This window comes from Engraulis encrasicolus, chromosome 22 (assembly GCF_034702125.1).
Source record: "Engraulis encrasicolus isolate BLACKSEA-1 chromosome 22, IST_EnEncr_1.0, whole genome shotgun sequence".
In the NCBI taxonomy this organism is placed as follows: Eukaryota; Metazoa; Chordata; class Actinopteri; order Clupeiformes; family Engraulidae; genus Engraulis; species Engraulis encrasicolus.
The window spans coordinates 12256201-12275583 of NC_085878.1; the positions used below are offsets into that span (position 1 = coordinate 12256201).

Sequence of the window (19383 nt, forward strand, 5' to 3'; positions counted from 1 at the left end):
AATAATCCAAACTCATAAATTCCACAAACTCTCAATATCACAACAAAGCACCACTACTTCTTGCAATATGCAACTTATCAAGGTCTCCATCTTTGTCTCAGCTTGTAACACAATGACCAGCAGACAATACACAACCATGCCAGGCCACAACCATGCCAGGCCACAACCATGCCAGGCCACAAAAACACGGTTTGAAAATAGACTCCAGCAACAAAAGAACACTTTATAGTAAAACGTATTTTTCTAATCAATGATATCAAAGAGTAGTACAGTGTAGAAGAGTAGTACATCAAATCTGAACCATTGCTTTACTTCATAACCGGAAATCTTAAATCTTGAATTTACCTGCTTTTCACTCAGGGCTGTGATCTTGGCCTGGAGTTCATGTAGCTGCTTTTTCAAATCGGCATTCTAGAAAGAACACAAGCGCAACATTATAAGCAGAGGAATTTTACATTCTATCGCTTCAAATATTCTCTATGTTAGAAGTATCAAATTGGCACTCTACGAAGAATGAACATAATTGCAACATTGTAACTCTCAAAAAGTAAACAAGTCCACAGCTGTTCTACTGTTATTCCACCGCTGCAGTGGTTCTGAGGAATGTGTTTGGGTTTTGATAATTAATCAAAAGAGTCTACTGGAGTTATATGAAGTGGTTGTTGAAGGCTAGCAGACATAAGAAATTGGTGCACAGTGCACATAATACCCCATTTCAGTTCCTCCAGCAGAGTTCAGTTAAGTTTTGTTTCTGTGCAAAACAGCTGTTGCGAATAAAACAAGTGACTCATCGGAGCACAACAGAACACAACAGAGATCTGTTGCCTTGTTTAAAAGTTTTCCATTTTGGAAAGCATAAGGCCGTATACTTTAGGAGTAAAAAGTGCTGACAAAACAGAGAGAGATTATCTTTGGAGCGGGAGCATTCACATTTCCATACAAAGAGAACGACCAGCAGATTAAAAGATGTCTCCTTACCTGTGGGTCTTGCTTCATTTGAGCCACCAGTTTCTATAAGCGAAGAGACAAAAAAAGTGTTAGTACATATTAAAAATGTTCACCATCTGCCTATGAAACTATTATTACAATGATACAGAGCAGGGTAAACCAGGCTTGGATGAGAAGGAATCCTGTCATTAGCTGTACCTGTGTATATACCGTACATGGATTCCAATTGCTTTCAAACAACGGAATGTGTGCGCACACAAAGATTCCAAAATGCTACACGGCTTGGTGTTTATCATTTGAAGTCCCATTGGATCCCTGCAAAGTGTATGACAAAAACCTGTTGTCTTGTCGGCTGGCGGTTTTATCCACTTGCTTGCACGCTGTACTATCGGTGACACCGATTAGAAGAACATACCATCATGCCGCTCTGAATTGTTTGCCATTCTCTCTAAATAACGCTCTATTGTGTTGCAAAGTGTTAACCGCTGCTGGCAAGATGGGGTTTTGCGATATATGGCAGTCTCTGATTGTTTGGAAGCTGCCGTCACTCAAACGTGGCGCTCACATGTGATTGGAGTGATACAATAGGCCTATAACTTAATTTACAAAGCATATAAATAACTCTGATGTACTCATGTTAAGATAGTTCTCCAAGAAGGGAGAAGGGAGTCGGTAGGAGTACAGAAACCACTGAAGCCACTACAACATCCAGTCGACTACAAAGCAGGTTTTAACCAAGCACTACACTGGTCCAATGGATCTTCCAATGTTAAAAACCTAGCCACGTAGCATTTTGGGATTCCTGTCTGTGCGAGCAGCCAGGTATTTGAAAACAAAAAAACCCATGTATACTACAAATGATTTCAGTCATTAACTATCCTACCTAGCTGAATAATTAGGCCGATTAGAAAAGCTGGTTGACAATACCTACACCGTTCATTATATTTATTGTATAGAGAATAATGCATGGTTATTACTCACACTATTCATGAGAGTAATTTAAATGATGCAACAAAAGGTGTTTTACAGCCCACCCCTCGCACATCTTCCTGTTTGATTGGTTGGAACATGGTGACATTGTTGGAATTCTATTTCTCCTTCAGCAGCTATTTCCCTCACCAGTGTGATGGGTACAGTACAACATGACTGGACTAAAAGAATGAATTACAATGAAGTCTTTCTTTGTCAAAGTCAAAAAGTCTTTTGGTTGCTTACTCTGGCCTGATCTTCCAAGATTTTTGCTACCTTGTGTACCATATAAGCCACAAACAACCTCACACAGGAAAAGGCAGGTGTGAAAATGGTTATCATGATGATTACGGAATGCTTTTAAAATAGCACGTCTGCCATAATAATCATAATAATGTGTCTTGGCTCTTTACAGCACATGAAGATGCAGAAAGGAAAGGCGGGGGGAAAACAAACCACTTCTGCAAATAAATGGGAATGAGGTTGAAGGGAGGGAGGAAAGCCTGAGTCATTTGTGATGCCATCAGTGTTAGAGCCAGAGTGACTCCACCTCAGTGATGTCCCTGCTTCTGCTGCTGCTGCTGCTGCTGCCTAGGCTGTCCCCTTGGTCACTCACTAACACTCCCACAGAGTCACACACAGTAGTCAAGCTGTGTGCACTCAGTACATTGAGGATTTCAAGCAAAACTCAGAAAAAACCCTATTTAAGTATTTGTTTAATTGCCGAGTTTAAAGTGAGTCCTGAGAGGCAGCTAATACAGTCTGTTGTCTGCCCCAGTCAGTCAGCCAGTCACTTTACTTTGCACAGACTCATAATATAAGAGTGTGGCACAGCAGTCAAGCAGTGTGGGTGAGTGAAGGGCAACATGGATGGAAGCTCATTGATTTTGCTCTGCTGTCGAGTGCCTCATCTAAGCACATTCACTTTAGACATTCCCCATCGTTTCCATGGTTTCAGACCTGCTTTGTTTATCCGACTCCCATCTGCAACTTAAAAAAGAGAAAAAAAAAGCCATCGGAGCAGTTTCATCTTCTGTAGCGTTTCTGAACACTAACAATCTCCTGCCGCTACTTTCCACTGTGAAATCAGAATTAATCTGCCAAGTTATTAAGGCTGATCAGGTCACTCTTGTTCACGTTACCATGGTTACAAAGCAATCATACTTGGCAGTTTATGAAGCCTTTCAACAAGGGACAAAGAATACAATAATACCAGACAGCATAAATAAAGAATACAGTAGCACTGCTGTGATTATGTTGAAATTTCTTGTTAAGGGAACCTGCCAGCATTGGGCGTAGTTTCAATATTTTTTTCAATTTCCCCTTGGTGCCACATGATTATTTGAAATGGAAAAGAAAGAATGAACCCAAAATATAAATGGGAAGTTTCTATGTCTGATATTATTTTTATTGTCAAAGACAAGGCCACTTTATCCAAGATAATAAAGGGGATGAATTAATTAGACACCAACAGGCCCTGATGTTGTCTTTCCTGTCCACTTCTTCCTATGAATGCAGTAGCCTCTAGAGGCCAGATGTGGTACTACAGGGAGGGAGCAGGGGACCCATCCCCCAGGCTTAGCCATGGGCAAGGAGAAGGTGCACACACAATTAGACGTGACACATTTGAAAAGACATGCCATGAATGTTTCTCGGTGGCCAATCGACTGTGAGTTCAGCGTGTTTCATGCAAAGGTAGACATGTGGCGTGACATCAGCTGTGGTGATGACCTCACACAGGCAAAGAAATACAAGGTTTATACAATATTTAACCACAACAAGAAAAATAAGGGCACAATAATCTGCATTTCATTGAGACATTAAAATCCCATTTCAAAATGAACATGATGACTGATGAACAAAATGAACATGAAAAACAGAACAAAAAAACACAGTTATATTACATTTCACCGCTTCCACGGTTTTAGCTTTTCACGTTTTCTAACAAGAGTAGGATGATTTGGTAGGCGGTCATCCAGCAAACAGAAAACAACCATAGCAAGAGACAGCACACATAAATAATGACTCAACTACTGTAGCTCTGCTTCGAGGCACACATGTACTCACACTGTTATACTAGTTTGAAAATGGAAATATTTTTGCTGTACTGGCAAAAAAGAGACAGTATGTTCAGCACTGTTTTCAACCATTAATTGCACTGCTGGTAACCTTTAAACTTATCACAATAAATGCAACTAGTGGCAACCCTCGAGTTAGAACCCTCAAGATGACAAGCTTAATGAGGTGGTCATGTCAAAATAAACCTAGTGTAGTCTACACCACAATACAGCACTTTATAACAGTAAAGCCTGCACCCACATTACATAGTGTATTCTTTTATGTCTGTCTTTATGACTTGACTCACTTTTGTTCAAAAGCATAAAAACGCGTTTGCACCAGCTTGATCAATTAAATATAAAGGCCAACCAGGCTGCCCACAAAAGCATTCTAATTTAAATTCTTCCACTTGATACAGTTGAAAGGTTGTTAAATGTTGCATACAAAAACATATCCAGATCAGAAGTTCAAGTTTCAAAGCATGCATGAATTTAAAATTTCACAAATTAGTGCAGACACTGACGACTGAAGTCAGAATTGAGTACAAACACACCGCCTGTCTCAAGTAGGACTTGCACACTTCATATTTTCACTGTTGCTATGTTCTTTGCGAGAACATTGAATGCACTATGAGAAACCAGACAGTGCACTTATACACTGTACATAACTGCCAAAAAGTGGAAAGTGGAATGGGAGACACTTTACTACTCAGTTGTGAACTACGTCACAAAAGAATAGGTCAGCAAATCATTTTTCTAGCTTCTAAAAACTATACAAAACACCTTAGAAATGTCAGTTTCAACATATGTCGACAGGAAACGTTTGTATGGCTCAATTCTGTGTCTGCCTATAGCAGTCTACAGTGCATTACAGGGCAGAGCAAGAAGACATTGACGATGGTATTTGTTAATACCTAGGCTACATTAAAAGCTATCTGTAGGGAGTGAAGTTTGGTAACCCTCAACATGCTATGACAGGCAGCACAATGCAACAGCATCTTTCCCATCTCTGATTGGTTAGCCAAAATACACTCCCCTTGATCTGCACATCAAGTAAGCTACACAAGCACTTGCATATTGCAACATATTTCCTCATAAGCAACAATGCATGGCTGTGTTTGACTGTATCGGGCACCAGCGTTTACTGCAGAACAGGTGGTGGAGAGTTAGTCAGGATCAGATACACATTACTATTATTTTCATTACAAAGGCTATGTTTTGCAGATGATGATGTGAAATGTGATGAGACCCCAAAAGTTAAATAGCTGATACGTTTTTTTGTGGATCAACTTTAGAAATTAACAATCTTTCTAGGAGACTTAGTCAAGTTGGTAGTCATTTGTTGTCAAGGTAGCCTTACTCGGCAACCTGCTGAAGTCTGAAGACACAATCCTATCACCACATATTCCAAATATGACCTCATTTTACATTGTGCACATACTGTACATAACACAGCCATTTCACTGCTGAAAGGTTTCATAACATTTCTTTCAAACTTTGCCAATTTGAATCAGCTTGTTTAGTAGTAAATACCCGGGTGACAAATGTGTGGTAATGGACTGCAGTATCCGAGGGGCCGTCAGTGTTGCTGCCCACCATCACTTTGTATTTACACACGGGGGTGTTTATGAAGGTTGTTTGTATCGAACGGCAATACCTGATGGACCTGTATCTCCACTTTCAGGGCCTCCTGTAGGTTCTGTAATTCCATCATTGATCCCCTCTGCGGGCAGCTCAGTCTCAGACAGCTCTCAGCCTGTCAAGTCGCACAGCAATAAATAAATAAATAAATAAAAAACAGAGAGAGAGAGAGAGAGAGAGAGAGGGACAATTTATTTCATCTGATTTTTTTTATTTGATAGCAAAGTCGCTGGGTTTTGTGCCCGCAGTGACAACTTAAATAACGGTCACTATAAATAAGCCCGAGTGAAGCAGTAGCAGAGTGGTAGCAAGAGAAGGGGGAACCTTTGATCAATCCAGTGGCATAACATTACTCTCAATATCACACAAGGATGAAGGGCAGAGGACACTTCAGCGGTGCGCATGCAGGCTTCTGGCAGCTTTGGCTGGGCCCAGGACAAAGTCCTCTGACCCCCCCCCCCCCCCATCCAATACATACAATGTAATAAGGACCCAATTCTTGGTCCCCTCACTCCTTGAGTGCGGGTCAGTTGTCCCCTTTGTCCCCCTCTGTCAGCTTCCCTCAACGGTGTGCAGGCAGACACAAACACGCACACGCACACACGAACACACACACACACACACACACACACACACACGAACACACACACACACACACACACACAAACACACACACAAACACACACACACACACACACACACACACAAACACACACACACACACACACGAACACACACACGAACACACAAACACAAACACACACACACACACACACACACACACACACACACACACACACACACACACACACACACACACACACACACACGTGAAGGAACCGCTCGCGAGTGAAACGATGACAGATGACGGAGACTGTCTTTCCTGAGCTTCTCCGAGCAGGCCTTCATCTTGCTTAAATCGGAGCTGCTCAGTGTGTTTGTGTGCGCCGATGTCAGCGGGGAAATGTGTGTGATGCATGGCTGCTCTGGGCTGCCAGTCGTCAGTCCGACATTGTCAGTCTATAGTAGTAGACGCTCTGTGACTGCCAGCACAGCTGCTGAAGGGGACCATCAGCCACTGCTTCAACAAATCAACTCTCTTCTTTTTTACTTTAAAACTGAGTGCGTTCCGATATGCGACCTTGCGTCCTTCACTTATGCTTGTGGCCTCGCACCAGGAAGTAATACGTCATGATAACATCACTTACAACAGCATTATATTTCAATATTTCGCAAAAGCTCAATTGATAAGTCATTTTCCCATTTGCAAACTGGATGGTGAATGAAGAATAGTCCCCCAAAAATTGTTGTGGCTAGGCTGACAGCGGGGAAACTTCATTGTTTTCTCCACAGAGGCGGGGCATCAGAAAAACGTGAGGCCACAAGCACAAGTGGAGGACGCAAGTCGCATATTGGAATGCACACGCTGATGCGGGCCTGGGGGTGTGTGGCTAGGGCAGTGAGAGGCCTTTGATGCAATACCCTGTATCCAAGTCCTTAAAGGGGTATGCCACTATTTTGGGGCTTAATACAGTTAAAATCGTTGGCTGGGGTTTATAAAGGTGGTGAAGTGTCTTATTTTTCATGTTAAGCATTGTCTTGCTGTAAGACAAGTCAAAAGAGGGAATATGTCGCTAAGCTAGTGAAAGTCAATGTATCCGTGTAGCATTGTAGTGGCATACCCCTTTAATAAGCACAGCCCTCTAGACTACTTGCCTGCTAGCATGATGATGCACTGGCCAACTTTTTTAAAGACATGTTGCTGGGCAACAATATGAACAGATTTATGTTCAATCATTAGTCTCACTCATATTTCAGGTTTCATGTTTGTTTTGTAACAGGTAAACCTTCTACAGAAACCTTTAATGATCCATCATATCAAAGTAGGAGCCAATCATAGTTTTGCCCAGCAACATTGTTCAAAAAGTTGCTTTGTGCATCATCATCATCACTTTTTCAGTAGTAGATTCTGCATAACAATATAACTAATTTAAATAAACTACAATACTGATATATGACAACCAAAGCATCTTGACTGACAGCTGCAAGTCCTGACATCCATTTTATCAGTGCCATGTAGTGGTGTCAACAATGATCGATTCGGCGATCCAATTCAATGCGGCAAGTTCCAGAATCGATGCAGCAATTTTTCAGCAGCAAGTTTCAATTACTTCCGTGGATATGTCTATAGCAAATGAATGTTAAATTAAATAAGAGTACTTCAAAGCATTGCAAGACTGATACAGACTGATTCAGACTGATACAGAAAACAGGCAATAAATTGTTTCTCAGTATCTGACTACTTGTATTGCCTCATCATGACTGATGAAAAATTTGCTTTGCTTTCAGTAGAAATGTAATGCATTGTAGTGCATTGTAGAATTGAATCGGATCGGATTGAATCGCATCACATCGAATCGAATCGCTACCTCCCGAATCGTGATTGAATCGGATCGTGAGGGCAGTGCCAATCCACACCACTAGAGCCATGACTAAATGGAATAGAAAAGTATGTAACAGGAGGATGTACTAGGTAGTGGCTCCTCCTACTACTTTACTTTACTGGTTACATTGGGGGTAATTTAATGGATGTCAAGTGAAATCAGTTAGCTGAAACCTGATTGTAATGTAGTGTCTAAGTTTTTCACTGAAAGATTTGTTTTCTTGCAGTGAAATAAAAAATTAAAAAACAGAAAGTGCCAAGTTGCATAACACAGCAAATAGGACACAGAATGGAGTTAGTGAAAAACAATTTTCCCAACTGTCAGAAGAAGGAAAACATTTTTAATTATTTAACATCCAACAGCCTAGTTTCATCAATGATAAACTCTCAAACTCCCTCGTCCCACCCCCCACCACACACCCCCACAGAAGAGACAAAAGCTCACCTTCACCACGTCTACTGTTTTGAACACCATCCAACTTGCAGTGAAGGGGATCTGGGCGCTGTGGCACAAGAGCAGAGAGGGGAGAGGTTAGAGTTCAAAAGTAGGGTCATGATGCATGCCCATGCCCATCCAATCAAACAGGTGCTGCATCACAATAAGTCATAACAGAGAGAAAGAAATTCTACACAATTTTGCTGTTCCTGGTCCTGTCGAAACCTGACAAAGATGGCTTTGGGTCAAAACGTTGGGCTGGTAATGTAAACTGGGAGCAGCAACAGTGTGCAGAGTTTCCTTCTGTCTTCCGAGAGGTCAGAGCTCAACATGACTGCAGGGAGCATCCCTACTCTCTGACAAGCCTCTCTAACAGCTGCAAAGTAGCCCATTTTTCTCAGATTTCAGAAGCCCCCACCCCCCTGGACCCCATTTTGGACAGATAATCTACTGTAATTGGTTAGGAGGAAGGTTGAAACCACCAGGCAGCAAACCCACAGTAAGACCAAAAACTATCGATATGGCAGAAAAGAACATGATGTCAGTGTCAGAGAGTGATGAGGTGCATACTGGAAAGATATTATACTGCAGAGGACAGATGAGGCAGTATTATTCATTGTATGACTCCTAAGGAGTAAAGCCAAAACCAAAACAAATGTTTCCTGTAATTTACTAAGTCCCAACATCCTCCTCACAAAGTGAATCAATATTTGACCACAGCCGCTGCTAAAAACAGAATCAACATATCATATCTGATTATTCTACAATATAAATGTTTGGCCATAACCCCTGCTAAAACTTTTGCCACTTGATGGTGGAAGGTATTGTACTTCTATATGGATGCGAACTCTCAGCATAGCTGTCACATGGTGGGTCTTTCCTTACTAACTCACACAGGTGGAGGAGAGACAACGATGGGCCACTATCCATTGTGAAGTCATTGCTCTGCTCTCATTCACTACCGCGCTCAAGCTTACTCACTTGCTCAGCTGGGAAATTATGCTCCAATAGCTTGAGTGAGTCTCCGTCTTTCAGCTGGATGCACTCTCGTGGCATCCTTGTGCTAACACAGGATTTATTGCCTTCCTACCCTACTCAGACTTGTCCTTAAAGGTAGGGTCACATATCCTGGAAGAATGGGTGCTGCTAGGGGGGGTAGGGGGTGTTACAGATTATAAGGGCCCAAGCACTCACAGCACTGATAGGGGCCCTTAAAGGGGCCCAAAATTCGAATCTTTTATGGGGCCCAAAATTTCTGGCGGCACCCCTGCCTGGAAGAATGATTTGAGAAAACTCTAAGCCCCTTTCTTTATACAACACCCTCCCCTAAAAAAACACCATCCAATTGATATTGGTGATGGATAAACAGTTTTGATTGATACATCACCATTTAACTATTTTGGGTTGTACGATGACTGGATTCTTCCCACAGGTGAGTAACGTGTTTTTTATTTTTTGCAATTGAGAGCATTTAATTAATTGGTTGCCATCGGGGTGTGAAGGGAGATTTTACGCAATATAGTAAAAACATGCTCCAGGAAACAGCTCCTACCCTACCCTTCCCTAGCCTTAATTGGCAAATTTCCCTTCTGTCTACTTCTCACAAGCTCACTTCTCTCTCTCTTGCTCTCTCTCTATTGCTCTGTCTCTCTGTGTGTCTGTCTCTCTCTCTCTCTGAATGTGAGAGTTCATCCCAGGTCCCATCAGTTAAAAAAACTCAATCGCTTCAGACTATTACGACATGCCAGGATGTTCCACATAAAGACATTGCTATTCATTTTTAAAGGTTTTTTTAAACAAAGGTTTCATCAGATCTTGGTTACAGAAAGAGTCGAAAAGGCTTTTGTGTATAGCTGACATGAAGTGCATGTTCATACATGTTACAGGTATTTCACTGTTTTGAGAGGTCTTATTATACCTTCACATTTTTGACTTGGAGTTTCCTATTTCAAATTCAATCACAAAAAAGATTCAATGTTATGTGGAAAAAATATGAAGCGCTTCCTCCAGTCCTACTTAGCTCAGACAGTCACCTTAAACAACAGGCTCATTCCAACTTAATGAGGTTGCTGAAACAGCTCAGTAAATCAGACTTGGACTTCAAATAAAGTGGTGTAATTATAATAATGGGCATGGCAAACATCCAATAGTCCAATTGTCCATCTACAATAGCTCTAGATCCCCCATACTCAAATAGCGGCCCGCGGGCCACTTGTGGCCCGCGGGGCATCTATTTGTGGCCCTCGAATAATTGTGAAAAATTAAATTTAAAAAAAAAATAAAAAAAAAAATTTAGAAGTGTTTTTTTTTTTTTTGGTCCGATCGCGCTGCCGGCTCTTATTTTGAAATCGCGCCACAGACGCTAGGAAGATGCGTGCCGTGTCTCCGCCCCCTCAATCAGTTTCTCCCTGCAGGCTCCAAACAGAAGTGACTATGAGGGTGGCAGAGGCTGTTGTGAGGTAGACTACTGAAGGGAAGTACGGTAGAACTTGTAAATAAATTATTTACAAAGTTCTCTTTGCCTCGTTTTTGAAAGTAATGGTCCACATTTCATTGCATACAGTGTGTTAGGACTTCGAATTGGTTTAGCACTAGCTGTAGCTAGTTGCTAACACAAATGAAGGCAAATTGTGTTTGAGCTCTGCTGGCAGCTAACTCGGGGTAGCCTACTTAAAAACGAATTGCTTGATAAACTTTTCACACTTTTAAACAGTCCCCAAATAGTTCGTTTGGAAAGCTAAGCCCCTCATAAGATTTCAAACAAAGTTATGAGCAACTTGATGATTTATTATTGGCTGTTGCATTTAATCAACATTGCATCAATGTGCCATTTTCTTGTTGGCAAAACCTGGTGTCCTCCTATCTATGTGTCCTCTTTGTTGGGTCCATTATTGCATCTGATTCTCATTATGCATGTGAGAGCTGCATAAACAAAGTCATAATAAGCAACATTTGTTTGAAAAGTGTTATCTTCAGGCTTATTGGTTTTCTCACTAAGAAATAAATGTTTATGAATGTAGTCTGCAAATATAGGCTAATCTTATGTCATTTAAAAAAGATAATCTTATGTCATTTTAAAAAAAAATACTGAAGGGTGGGTGGCAATGACAGCAAGGCAGGCACCTCACCCCACAGTGCTCCAGAAAAATGCAGGCCCTTTATGAGAGAAATGTTCTCCCATCCTGTCACTGGAAACTAAATATCTGCTGTGGGTGTGAGTGCGTGTGTTTTGTGATTACAAAGGCCTTATCATTTTTTTTTTTATTTTTTTTTTTTTAATTTTTTGGTGGGGGTCGTGTCGTGTCAGCCCGGCCCGGCCCTTTATTGGGAGGAATTTTGAAAAACTGGCCCTCGGGGACTTTTAATTGAGTACCCCTGCTCTAGATGAAGATAAGACAAAGGGCTAATATGAAGATCTTTTTTGCAAGTGATGTATTTCGCAAGTGCAACAACCCTCCATCTCCCACAACCTTCATTTTTTTACTTTTGTTTTTGTTTTTTCCTGAGGGAAACAACAGTCATACTGTATTCAAATCCCAGTGATCTATCAGAGCTTCACAAGAGGAGCAAAGGTGTTCTGTAGAGTAAATACAGAAAGGCCTGAGCATTGTGTAATGAGAGCACGCACTGCACTCCCGTTATAATCCATCGGAGGCCGATCGATTTAAGGAGGACTAATGGGATAACACAAAAACCTGATAGCAGCTCACTTCTGTCGTACTACCACCAACTACCATGGGAAGTGAGGCGCAGACAAAATCTCAGGGCCTCTGCCAACAAAAAATAGTGGTAGGGGTAACAACAACATGGCCATTGGAATAAAGCAAACAAAACACTAACAAAAAAAGGATTTCAAGTGTGTAGACCCCTCAGTCAAAAACCTGACTCAACCTTTGTCCTGCCCTGCACCTTGACCAGAGATCTGTACAATCTTCCGTCTGAACTGAGAGCATCAACAACAACAACAACAACAACAACAACTACAACAGAAAAAGAAACCCAGCAAAACAACAACAAAAACACAATAGCAAATTGTCTTTGCCTTCCAAGTTAAGGCAATTAATAAACAGTGCAAGCGGCGAGAGGAGAGGAGAGGAGTGGAGAGGAGAGGGGAGGAGAGGAGAGGAGAGACCAGTGAGCAGAGCGAACAGAGGCAGTGTTACAGCAGCCGAGGCGAGCCGTCCCATTGATTTCCGGCCAGGGCCCCGTGCCAGGAGGACAATAATAACACTGGGGCCATTACACAGACTCACCACCTGGCTCCATCAACTGGTATCCTTTCTCTTTCGCCGTCTCTCATTCTCTTTCTCTCTTTCTATCTCTCGCTCACACACACGCTCCGTCATAGAGTCACACCTATTGATGCTCTGCTCCTCACTCTCCATCTCTTTCTATTTTACTCCCTCTCTCTCCCTCTCTCGTATTCTCTGGATAATGTGCTCAGCTGATTGACCAACTAACATAAATAGGTGAAAGCAGCCCAATCCACTGTTTAAAAAGTAAACAAAAAATATATAATCATACATTCGTTTTATGTAGCCCGTTTCGAGAAAGTCAAAGACGCTTGACACTTTAAAAGTCTATTATCAAACATAATCGGGTTGAATTAAAAAGGACCATGTCAGCAAATAGCTATTGAGACGCGCTGATCTTCTTCAGTTGACAACTATTGATTAAAGATCCCATTATCAATAGGAACGTGACAAACAGACACCATCATGCACAAGTTAGCATTTGTTGACATGACACATTTTTGTATAGAGTACAAGGTGCATCTTCAATCCAAGAAAACAAACAACAACACACAAGAACAAGCCCACGGGACTGGATCACATAGGCCACTCGCTGTACTGGCTCCTGAGACTTCCAGAGGTCTAAAAGTCTCTGGACATGAACAATAATGGTTCTGGAGTTGAACTACCACCTTTCCTCTGGGGCCTGTACTAAGAAGCTGGTTCAGGAGTAAACCAGGTTAAGTTAAGTGGTAAATCATCTTATAGTGGATATTGGATGAATTACCTCTTAACTTAATCTGGTTTACTCCTGAACCAGCTTCTTAGTACAGGCCCCAGAGGTCTTAAAGTCAGTGGACATGGGGAGTAATGGTTCTCAATACAGTTGAACTACCACCTCTCCTCTGGAATGTGAGCAAGGTGATGCATGATGATGGGCCCGACCCCTCCAATGACACTCCTCTTCATCACTGCCATCTCCTCATCTCATCCTGTGTCATATGCCTCATGGCCCATGCCACAGATGACACAGGGCCAAGAAGATCTCTCAGTGAGACAGGTCTTTTACAGTAAGAGCTATCTTGGTGTTCTTAAAACAGGCATGTGCATTAGTAAAGACAGAAAGAAATTAAGTCCTGAGAGAATGTAGGAGACAATATTTCACATGGGAAGAAAATGTCACAAAACACACCATTTCTATATAAAATGGCAGGTGTTGAACTGATGACCAATGTGTCGCACAGATTTTTTGTTAGTGATGGGGGGTTGGCTAGTATCAGATACATGCAACAACCATCATTGGAAAGACTATGTTGTTCAGTTTCCAAAGAAACATGGTATGAAAACCTCTAAAGGTGTGCGTTGGAAACATTAGAAATTACTTTCTCCACACAAAATCTTTATCTTTCCAGGGGACCTAGCAGTGGCTTGCGCACAGACATTTTGGGGGCATGTGGAACTTCCGCCTGTCTTATTAGGATAGAGAGGCTATCATTTTTATCAAGGCACTACTGTCAAATGCTTTTGACCATGAAGCATTTGTAGATTATCAGTATGCCAAATGGACCACATTGACAAAAAAACGTCCAAAAAAGAACTTTGAAAAAGAGCATTTTGTCTATTAGGGCAAAGGGCCAGGTGCTTTAGCACCACCTCGCCCCTATCTGTGCACACCTCTGGGACCTAGTCAAGTTGGCAGGTGTTTGTTGGCACGGTGGCAACCGTAGTTAACAAGAACTTGGGGAAACCGTGGAGTCCAAAACAGAGAGGGTGGAGCAGTAGGCCTGCCAACATTATGGGCATTCAGCAAAGCAGCAATAGTTCAACTAACTGTCCATCCCGTCGAATTACTTCATCTTCACCACAACAAATCCCAAATCAAGTTGGGATGTCAGTCTCTTGACCATAGATGCAGCTCCCTGGTTTTGGGTAATTTACAATTACGCACGCCTTTCCTTGCGGAAACGTGCGCTTTGCATTTGATGAAAAATCGACGCAAGTGACTGAAGTAGTGTAGCCTATCTTGCATAATGCTGAGTGTATAATTTTATATATCAGAAAATAAATAGCGGGTCGAATTGCGATGCATGGTTATAGAGGCCTACTGCAATAACCACGATTCCAAAGTACACCACTTCTACAGGCGGCCTGGTCTTGTCCGCGAGTCACTTCTTTCTTCAGTGATACAGTGAGCGTGAACAGTTGGTTATAGGCCCGTTCGATAACTACAGACATCTTGGATGAGAGTCTGATGCACGACAGCGAACGAGCGAGTAAGCTTCGATGGGCCGTCTGTAAAAATGTTGAACATGAAAAAAACGCAATCGCTGAAAAAAATATGACTCGCGCAGGTGAAACGTCACCAAAAGCTTCGAAAGTCATCAACGTGCCACCACTTAATAGCCTACAATGCAAACAGGAAATAGAGCATAGATTTCTACAGTACCTCCTGTCACTTGTCCCCAAGAACTCTCCTCTCGGAGCGTAGGCCTACTCGACTATTCTTGGAGCGTGCATGTATGCACTCTAACTGTTTTCACAATTAGAGCAAGTAGATTTGGAGCATGCCGTGAGTTACTAGCGTATAGTAGCCTACTCAAAATGGTTAAGTTCCACCATTATCATTTTACCCAGTCTAAGTTGCCTGCCTCTCGTCTATCAACAAATAAATAACATCATTCAACCGGCCCATTGTGGGATACGTGCTGTAGATTAACTTTGAACCAAATCGTCTCGTGCGTTTCGTAAGATATTTCTTATTGCTAGCCAAATTTAAGCACTAAATGGGCATACGCGCAAGTGAGCTAAAAAGCGGATGCACGGGGATGAACTAAGGGCAATGTGTGGACTATTTCTTTTGTTGTATCCTAATTCCACCAAATAGCGATACTTAATACTTCGTTGCGCAAAACTACCACGTTCCCTTTCAACATACTATATGATTTTTCTAAATCATACGTGCTTATTGTATAACAGAATCGGCAGCAACTTAGAATCTGCCCCTTTTATGCACTACGCTCGCTACTGTCCAATAGCTGTGCAGTTGCAAGATATTGCTCAACTCCTAGAATAAGGTAAATGAACAAAACCCCTAGTCATGCGATTGCTTACTATCGCGCGGAATTCCAACGCGCAGGTACAAATAACTACACGGATGATTATCAAAGCAATGGAAGTTCCGTAACAGGGGACATAAAACTTCACATAATAATAAAAAGATCCCAAGGTGCACTTACCCTCCTCTGTTTTACTCACTTGAGCAGCAGTCAAACCCTGCTCTCCTCTCACACAGATTATTAAATAAATATTTACAAACAGCCCGGTATTTCGCCACCGAATCTCGTCCTAATCATATAGGTCTATTTCAGCTGCATATGTCCAAATACACGTCATGGTACACGACAGCGATATAACAAATAGATTTTTAAAATGTCTAAAAAGAGAGAAACTGAGATACAAAACAAGAACTCTTCTTCAATCTCATTCACCCCCCAACCATAGCACACTAAATATCAGTGCGCACAGGAAGGCAGAAAGAATGGGACAGGGAAAAAATGGAACGGTAAACGTAACATACTTAAAAATATCTTTCCAATTACGAGCTAACATGCAAAAGTATCATAAAGATTGTGGTTGGGCTAGAAGGGAGTGGCTGTGATGTAAAGCAAATGTTATTAAACGGTGAACTATTTTATGTGACGGTGCGGCGAATTTATTTCACTTTGCCTAAGGAACGGGGGTGCTACGCCTACATTGCCTAGGAAAAAAACCCGGATGTAAACTCGGTGAAACTCATGGCGTGAAGTAACTCCATGCAAGTTCGAAGAGGCGACAGTGCACTAATTGCGGTTGTTTTGCCATCTCCTGTCATTAAGTTGATCAGTCACCTAAACCGCTATAAACGCGCAGACTGTCAGCCAGAAATGTTCTGTGTCTAGTTTATGTATGGTGGGGGCAGCACTGTCTGGATGTGCCCACATTTGTTAGGGCCAAATGGCTGCAATAACCAAATGACGAAAACGATAATTAGAACCATGTGAAATAGATATTTTCTGGCAGAATGCTCAACTTCACCTGCAATATGAAATACTCGGTAAGTTCATAGTTATGATAATGTGAAAAGGTGGAAATCTGATTCAGAGCGAGGAAATTAATTTACCACATGGGCCTACAATTTATCACCCAATGCCCTTCCTCCGGTCATAATTGACTTTACATGTCATTTCATTGAAAGGGTGCATTTTTTCCTGCACTGCTTTGCAATTGGGGAAGTATGGGTGGTAGGCCTATTGGTGCGTCACACTATACATTAAATGCACACAGTTGTGGTATGCTTATTATTTTGAATTGGCCTAAAATGACATTAAAATTTAAATTTAATTTATTTAATGTATTTTTTGTAATAAGATCACAAGATGCATTTTGTTGTCCATAGACCTACAGTAAGAAAGCTCATATTCTGAGTGAATTGAATTCAAGCTGATGAGTTTGCTTTCAATTTATGAGAGTGAAAATATTTGTCTGGGTTAGTAAAGAATAGGCCTATGCGTTAGAAATATAGGTCAGAACTGTATCAATGTATTGAGAACATTTCAAGAAAGTTGTTGAAGAAGACTAAGAGCTTGTAATGGGGAATGAAAGCAAGAGTATGATGACTAGTTCTGTGTGTGGGTGGTTGACACCCTGATTTTACGTTACATTGGTTAAAAATCTACAAAATTGATATTTTTCCACTTGAAAACAAATGTAAATGAAAGAAGATGTGGTACATCATGTTTCATATTAGTCTTAGATGAGAAGAATCATTTTTGTTCAGATTTATGGAAAGGTTTATATGTCAAATGTCCTGTGACTGTAACATCAATAAAACCTGGAATATGTACAGCTATAAAATAAAACAACAGCATTTTAAATCATTTATAAAGCATTTGGCATGATTGCATAAATATTAACCTTATATTAAAAAATATGTAAAAAAAACCTCAATACACTAATATTAACTACAAGTTCAATTTCGTAACACAAATTGCGTCCTGCGGGGTGACATGTGAGTCAGGTTTGTGGACAGGCAGCTGCACGGTCAACTACAAGGGTCTTAAAGACAGGCTCCTCCTAACCAGTTATACCTCAGTTATTGGAGAGTGGTGTGGAAGTTTAAGGTGACTATCAACCTCTTAATATGTCTACATATTGCAATGTTTCTGTCACACAATGCTTAGGTTCATTTATGGTGTTCCGTGGTGTGACTGCTCTTGTGGAAGAAAAAAAAAATTATGAATGCAAACACATATTAAGGTTGAACACAATATCATTATCTAGTTGGCATGAGCTCGGAGGTCAGTCACAAATACATAAGGATTAAAATGGCCACAATGCAGTGAATTTCCTGTGGTGTGACTTCATGTCCTGTGGTGTGACATGCTTAGGCATTGTGTTACTAAATCCTTACTTAATTTCTATGCATCATGCAAGGATATAAGGATACCAGGAGATTTATTTGTCACATTCACACAATTTTTACAAGTAATACAGTGGAACCATGCAGTGAAATCACAGTTGTCTGCCTGTACGATGCATAGGCGTGTGTGGGTGGGGGTGGGGGTGGGGGTGCGGGTGGGTAGTAGTGTATGTGTGGGGTGGGGGTTAAATGAACAATAGCAGAAAGAGCATTGGGTATATGTTTGTGCAGAATATGAATCATTTTATTTTATCTTACAGAAATGTCACACCAATGATGTCACACCGCAGGACAAATTTTCCCAAAAATGGCAAAAATTAGGCGAAATTCCACGGACCACTGACATCCCCATTTTTTTTTTTCTTTTTTTTCCTAATTTTCCACCCATTTTTTCAGGAATTGGAATATGTTTCCTCCTTTGAGTGTGTTACGGCCTTAAACGTCAACCACCCGTGTGTCTTCTGACACACAAAGGAAGTTGCTCTCTTTGATGTAGTGGTCAGAGCCTGTTACAAAGTCTGTTACTTCAGGAGGCCCGGGTTCGAGTCCCAGCGCAGCTCTCCTCCTCCTCATTACAAGTGGTGCCAGAATTTGGGTCTTGTAGTATAACATTTTTATAATGTTGACCAGTTTAAGTAATGGGTGTTTCCCCACGTCCATGATACAAATGATCACTATAGACTGGGCATGCACACAATAACATTCTAGATTCAGCTATTAGTTTCTCCTCATGAAGTCAGACTGCATATTTGTGATGGTCCTTAAAGCTCACATGGAATTCTGGTTTCTTTATCATCCATTATCATATTCAACAGATGGCTTTCCATAAGGGCAATGTGAGCCATCTTCGGGACACCAAGATAGCTGAGACTGGTGTGAGGGACTCCAGTGAGGGGTGACGCATGGACTGTAGGGCATCCTGAATGGCAGAGGTATGGTGGAGGTGAGAAACATCCTCTATGTGTGGCTTTGCTTCCCGAAATACAGTATAGGCAGTGTGATGGAGGGACTAGCAGGTTGTGGGTGTGCCCTGTACTCTCACACCAACAAGCGTGGCATCGAATGATGTTTGTCTTTATGCCGTCTTGGCTAGGACTCCCTGGAAGAAGAGGTTTTTATTCCTCAATGGGACCTTCCTGGTTAAAAAAGGGTCAAATAAAGTAAATAAAATTTGATGTAGCGGTCAGAGGCCTAATTTG

The 19383-nt window shown here is 41.5% G+C and overlaps 1 protein-coding gene across 4 annotated transcripts in view; it reads right to left on the reverse strand.

Annotated features, from left to right (window-relative positions):
- The window catches only part of phf21aa (PHD finger protein 21Aa), a 51359-nt gene extending 35148 nt beyond the window's left edge, over positions 1–16211 (reverse strand). For 3 of the 4 annotated variants that reach the window (XM_063188518.1, XM_063188520.1, XM_063188516.1), the window contains exons 1-5: positions 15963–16211; positions 8504–8561; positions 5632–5730; positions 979–1011; positions 346–411 (exon numbers count right to left, since the gene is read on the reverse strand). In XM_063188518.1, the coding sequence (XP_063044588.1) occupies positions 346–411; positions 979–1011; positions 5632–5730; positions 8504–8533 (228 nt within the window). In that variant the 5' untranslated portion in view covers positions 8534–8561; positions 15963–16211. The other variant, XM_063188517.1, reaches the window with a different exon arrangement.
- Positions 16212–19383: the final 3172 nt, after the last annotated feature.